Source organism: Medicago sativa, chromosome 6 (assembly GCF_051527215.1).
Source record: "Medicago sativa cultivar Bolivia chromosome 6, Bolivia_mono, whole genome shotgun sequence".
Taxonomy (NCBI): Eukaryota; Viridiplantae; Streptophyta; class Magnoliopsida; order Fabales; family Fabaceae; genus Medicago; species Medicago sativa.
The window spans coordinates 1985877-1991990 of NC_140754.1; the positions used below are offsets into that span (position 1 = coordinate 1985877).

A 6114-nucleotide genomic window follows, 5' to 3' on the forward strand; every position below is an offset into this window, starting at 1 on the left:
CATGTCACATATTTCTAAACTTATCCATCAAAATAGTCTCTAAACTTCATTCTCTTTCCATGTTGCATACTTTGGATCATCACATTTTTTTAGTGATATTCCAACATTGTGATATTATAAAAACCATACTTGGCTGACATGCTCACCTAAAAGTCTAAAACACCAAAGAAAAATAAAAGAAATGAACTAAAAAGAGAGAGAATAATTAACCATGTGCAATCTTGCACCTACCAAAGATTTTGGCCCGCCAAAATGATATAGTTCATACATAGACAAGTATGTTATTGAGTACTATTACACAATTGTATTGCAAATACAATTGTGTAATAGTACTCAATAATATACTTGTCTATGCATGAACTATATCATTTTGGCAGGCCAAAATCTTTTGTAGGTGCAAGATTGCACATGGTTAAACTATTACACAATTGTATTGCAAACGATAGAGTACAAACTACAAACCACACAAGCAGATAGCTTTGTACATACATTCAAAGAAATCAACAACTGCAGATAGATACAAATAAAAGAGACAACGAACAAGCGCAAGAAAGCACAAAAAGTTCGAGATCATGCTCATGCTCATGTTCCTACACTGAACAACTGCATACACTAATCTTCATTATGTTCAATATTTTGTTTTTATTTTTTCAGCTCCACAAACACAGGTAATCTATATCCATTGTCGAAATACTAGTCATCAACAGGGTCCCTTGGAGTTTCATCTGCATTGCGTTTGATAGTCATGACAGGGCATTCAGCATGCTTCCAACAAAATTCACTAACAGTGCCAACAAAAACCCTGCAGAACATGACAACTCAAACCGGTTATTGACCGTAATTAAGTTACTCGTTGAACTAGTAAATCACTAGTTGAACAAATTGAACCAGTATATGAAACTTCAAGAGATTCATAACATGTAAATTTCTGTCAGAAACTGGTACCAAAACACAATTTAATTGTGGAAACTGACTTTTATTGATGGTAGAATATTTTTACAATAGAAACAGAATTACACATACTATAGAGAATGCAGAATTCACACATAAACTAAGTAAAGAGATAGTATACTGTTAGAAGACAATTCCTCCCCAAGAAATTCGAGAGTCTTGGTCTCTCCCAAGAATTAGAGTTTGGTCTCTCCTTCCCATAACCACTCAATAACAAACTATCTACCATCCTTCAAAAAAAAAAACAAACTATCTACCACTTTCCTCTTTTCTTCTATATTTATTCCTAAAATTAATTAACATAACTGACACATAATTGTTCAAAAAAACATAACTGACACATAATAAAAACGTAACTGCCATAATTTCCAAAAAAAGAAGTCTGACAATTTCATACTAGAAAGATATTTCCAAAAAATTCATAACATACTTCAATAGACATTCATATTTAAAAGGCTTAATTACACCACAGGTCCTTTAAGTTTGACGTTTGTAACATATAGGTCCTTTAAGTTTGTTTTGTAACAGATAGGTCCTTTAAGTTTGACGTTTGTAACATATAGGTCCTTTAAGTTTGTTTTGTAACAGATAGGTCATTTAACTCTGTAACAGTGTGCAACTAAGTCCTTCTGTTAACTCACCGTAAAAAAAACGCTGACGTGACTGTGAAGTCTGTCAATTTCATCTCCTTTACTACACCCAGTTTTTTTTGAAGAATCAGGAGAAGATAACCGAAGGAAAGAAGACAACAGTTCTACCACACGAAATCTAATTGTTGGACTTTATAAGTTCTTGTCCAAGATTACCAAGTACATTGCAAAGGCAATAACTGAGATGATGAAACCGATGATAAATATACTCAACTCTCTATATAAGAAATTGTTATCATCTATCCTGCGTTCTTCCCCTGCAATAATGCTGGTATTACACTTGGAAGCCATTGATTTGACGAATTCAAGCTTTGGTATGAATAAAAATGGAGTCAGGGTTTGAGAATTGGGGAAATGTAAGGGTAAAGGAGACGAAATTGACAGACTTCACAGCCACGTCAGCGTTTTTTTTACGGTGAGTTAACAGAATGACTTAGTTGCACACTGTTACAAAGTTAAAGGACCTATCTGTTACAAAACAAACTTAAAGGACCTGTATGTTACAAACGTCAAACTTAAAGGACCTATCTGTTACAAAACAAACTTAAAGGACCTATATGTTACAAACGTCAAACTTAAAGGACCTGTGGTGTAATTAAGCCTATTTAAAAATATCATGGCTCTGATATAGCACGTCATTTATGACAATTAGTTATGTTAATTAAATCCTTAGTAACATATTTCAGTATAAATTGAATTCTAAGAGCTATGATGCATTCTTGATTTTTTTTTTTTTTTTTTTAAAAAAAAAATTGGACAACTCATAATGGAAAAAGAGATCATGCACATACTTTTGGAAAGGTCCAAGACCTCTGCTTCCAACAACTAGTAAATCTGGACGAACCCGTTTCACCTCATTCAATATCACTTCTTTGGGATCACCCTGCTTTATCCATGCTTCACAGGTCACCTACAAATGTATAAATATTTAGCTTGTGGTCAAGTGGTCATAAATCTCAACCAATCAGATGCAGATCAAACAGCTTATATTCCTTGACGGTCGAAAATATGAGCTGTCCAATCTTCATCTAACGGTAGAGAATCCTTGACTGCATGTTTTTCTTGACAGTAAAGAATCTGAAGCTGTTTATGAAGAAGTTAAACATGAGCTTCAAAAAATTTAAGATAGAAAAGCTAGTTTCACAGGTCATGTAAGAAATTATTGTTTAAAAACCTCGGTCATTACAAGATTCTTCAAAATTTTCTTTTATCACTAGTGCTTATGGATAAGTTTATCCAAACAAAATCCAAAATCACAAGTAGAGCAGAAAAAGTATTACCCCAATTTCATTACACCTCTTGACGAAGTATTCCAGCAGATGAGTCCCTCTAGTCTTTTCTTGCTGTTTCATGTTCTTAAAGTCTTCACCAGATGCATAGATACTATCCACGTCATCGTAACCTACAAGAAACGAAACACAAGTAAAACCATTACATTGCAGTTCCCTTTATTTTGCTTTGTATAATATAAATAAATGCCTCGCTGGATTAGATTAAGTTCAAAGTAAAGGGACAATAGATCACAGTGAATGGAAAATATGAAAAAAATATGGCAAGAATACATAAAACAGGAAGTAACCGAACCCAAGAGAAAGATATAACAGAGAAAGATACTTTCCCTCGATAGGCTATCAAAAACGAGAGGTGATCAAATTCATTATCTCAGGGAATGTTGATATCGGTAAATTTTGAACACCAAATGCTACAAGGATGCATTCTGGTAAACAACTAACTTAAGCGCTTATTTTTTTATCTTTGATAGGCAAACTTTTATTAAATGGGAGTAAACTAGCTCAAGCTGTGTAAAGCTACTCCAATAACAGCCAACAAACAATATACAGCTCGTCTTCACAATTCCACAATAGAGGATTGACAGATACATAATGAATAAAGATTACAAAGGTCCAATTGTCAGCACAAGACCATCGCCGACAACATAACACAATTAGAAATTTAGAATTGATCTCCTACAGCTCCACCCAACAAAGAAATGGAGCGCGTACTGATATGGGCACAGAATCAGCCCCACAACCCTTCAGTTCAGCTCCCTGCAAACACCAGACCCGCACACAAACTGATACGAGTAAAACAGAACCAGCCACTACCAACAGTGCAAGAGGGCGACGTTCAAATACTTCGGATACAAACAAGTGGATTCAACCACCAATAGGACCGATCATCGAAAGTTTATGTTGAATCCCTCCCTACACATAAACCAAGACCAAGATAGGTGTTTGATAGGATCAACCACCTCTAAACAATTCACAACCTTCCCGTTAAAAAGGACATTATAACGCTCTAACCAAATACACCAAGCCCTTGTTAACCACACTAAATGCGATACTTTTTTTTATCTTTCTTACCCTCGCAAATTGAATTGAATAAAAGGGAGTTATTTACTACATCACCATCCCAACCTTCAGCCTCCACTCCCAATCAATTACAAATCAAGCTCCATACATCAGACGTCTTTGAGCAAGATGCAAACAAATGGCCAGATGTTTCAATTTCTCTAAAACACCACACACAACATTTTTGTGAACATCTCTAAACACATATCGTTTGAGTAGTTCAAAATAAACTCTAAATTATTTTTTCCACAAACACTTCCTAAGTAACAAACCAAACTTTCCTTGACAAACAACTTAATCAAGCACAATGCATAGGAGCCCCTCATCATATAGATATGCATGTATAAGTTATTTCTATAAAAAAGATAAAATAAATTCAAACGGTTTACATATAAGCTATAAGCTATCCTAAAGAGCTTATAGAAATAAGCTGAAACATGTTATATTTTGTTTTCATAAGCTTTCCAAACAACATTACAAGTGTTTGTGCTAATAGATAAGCTCAAATAAGTCAATCCAATTAGTTACTAAGATCACACATCAAATACGGAGTGCTCCAGCATCACAATTATAAGCTACTTTCATAAGCTATGATGGAGAGCTTATGGCAATTGGCTCAAAACAGCTTATGTGCATACCATAAACTGCTTCCGTAAGCTCTCACAAAGAGTCTCAAATAAGATAATCCAAACATGCCCTAACATAACATATCAAAATACCACTACAATCTTACCTATGTTCAAACTCAATCTACACAATCTCAGCTAAATAGCACACACACACTAGAACTTTCTTAAAAAATTGCATATAATTATAAAATGATTCAATTAATTCATATCCACCATCATTAAAAAGAATTTTTACACTAACACTCAATCACATCCATTACATCATCAGACACATTCAGCTTTTACCACAACCAGTTCTAAAGTCACACACATAATTAGTTGCGATTCATGCATAAATCTTTCTACACTTGCATCATTGAAATTAACCTCTAAACCAAGCACCGACACAGACACACTAACACCGACACATTGATATCAGTAGTAATTTGAGAAAAATGACATAACTGAATGTAATTAAACTCTGACACGTTAACATCAATAAGAAAACAACACAATTGAATGTAATCACATGTGTCGGACAGTCATCAGACACATCTTTGATCAGAAGTGTCGATGCTACAAAGCATTTCATAAAACAACACTGACACATCAGTAGCAATTAGAGAAAATGACGTAATTAAAGGTAATCACATGTGTCAATGTCAGACACTTCCTGATAAAATAACACAATTGAATGTAATCACATGTGTCATAAATATGGACGCTACAAAACATTAACACCGACACATCAATAGTAATTTGAGAACATGACATAATTGAAGGTAATCACATGTGTCAGTGTCAGACACACCGCCGATCAGAAGTGTCTGACACATGATACTGACGCGTCTTCGATCAGAAATGTCGGTGCTATAGATAATCTCATAAAACAACATCAAAATTAAAAAATAAAATGGATTAAGAGAGAAAGAGAGGAACTGACCGTCTTCATCAGGAACTTGAACATGAAGAAAAAGAAGATGAAAAGCAGAAACATTGTTACGAATGATTTTGGAAACGGTCCAATCGAAAGCACCTTTGCTACTGATTGAAGGATGTGGATAACCTTTCAAGCTTGACTCGTTCACTCCAATCATAACTCGTGTCGCTTCTTCTCCCATTTCTTGATTTTCACCGAGTCAACTCGTTCTCTTCTTCAAATGGTTCTTCTCTTTTTCTTCTCAACAACGATTTTGATTTTTTCTTGAGATATTATTATGCTTTTTTGTTTTAATTTGAATTAAAAAAACGATAAGGTTTGAAAATTGAACGAGTGAATTACCAATTTAACCCTTGAAGTTTTAGGAGTCAACCTATAATCCTGCAATTTGCAAATAAGAGTATTAATTTTAAGGGAAATGTTAAGGGAGATTAGTCACTTTAATCCCTCAATAAGAAATGAGTCGTCACTTTAGTCTCTGATTGCAGATAAATTGCAAAACAGTCTCTGAATATAAATCATGTTAGTCAATTTAGTCCCTGAATGTATATTCTGTTAGTCAATTTAGTCCATGAATGTAAACTCCGTTAGTCACTTTAGTCCCTGAAATTGAC

At 34.3% G+C, this 6114-nt stretch overlaps 1 protein-coding gene across 1 annotated transcript; it reads right to left on the reverse strand.

Annotated features, from left to right (window-relative positions):
• Positions 1-445: 445 nt before the first annotated feature.
• On the reverse strand, positions 446-5779 carry LOC146911958 (Adenine nucleotide alpha hydrolases-like superfamily protein). The gene is made up of 4 exons (XM_085718551.1): positions 5504-5779; positions 2882-3003; positions 2393-2511; positions 446-802 (listed from the first exon to the last, which is right to left on the reverse strand). Exons 1-4 carry the CDS (start codon positions 5679-5681, stop codon positions 694-696), a joined length of 528 nt encoding a protein of 175 aa, XP_085574677.1. The 5' UTR covers positions 5682-5779; the 3' UTR covers positions 446-693.
• Between the last annotated feature and the right edge of the window lie 335 nt (positions 5780-6114).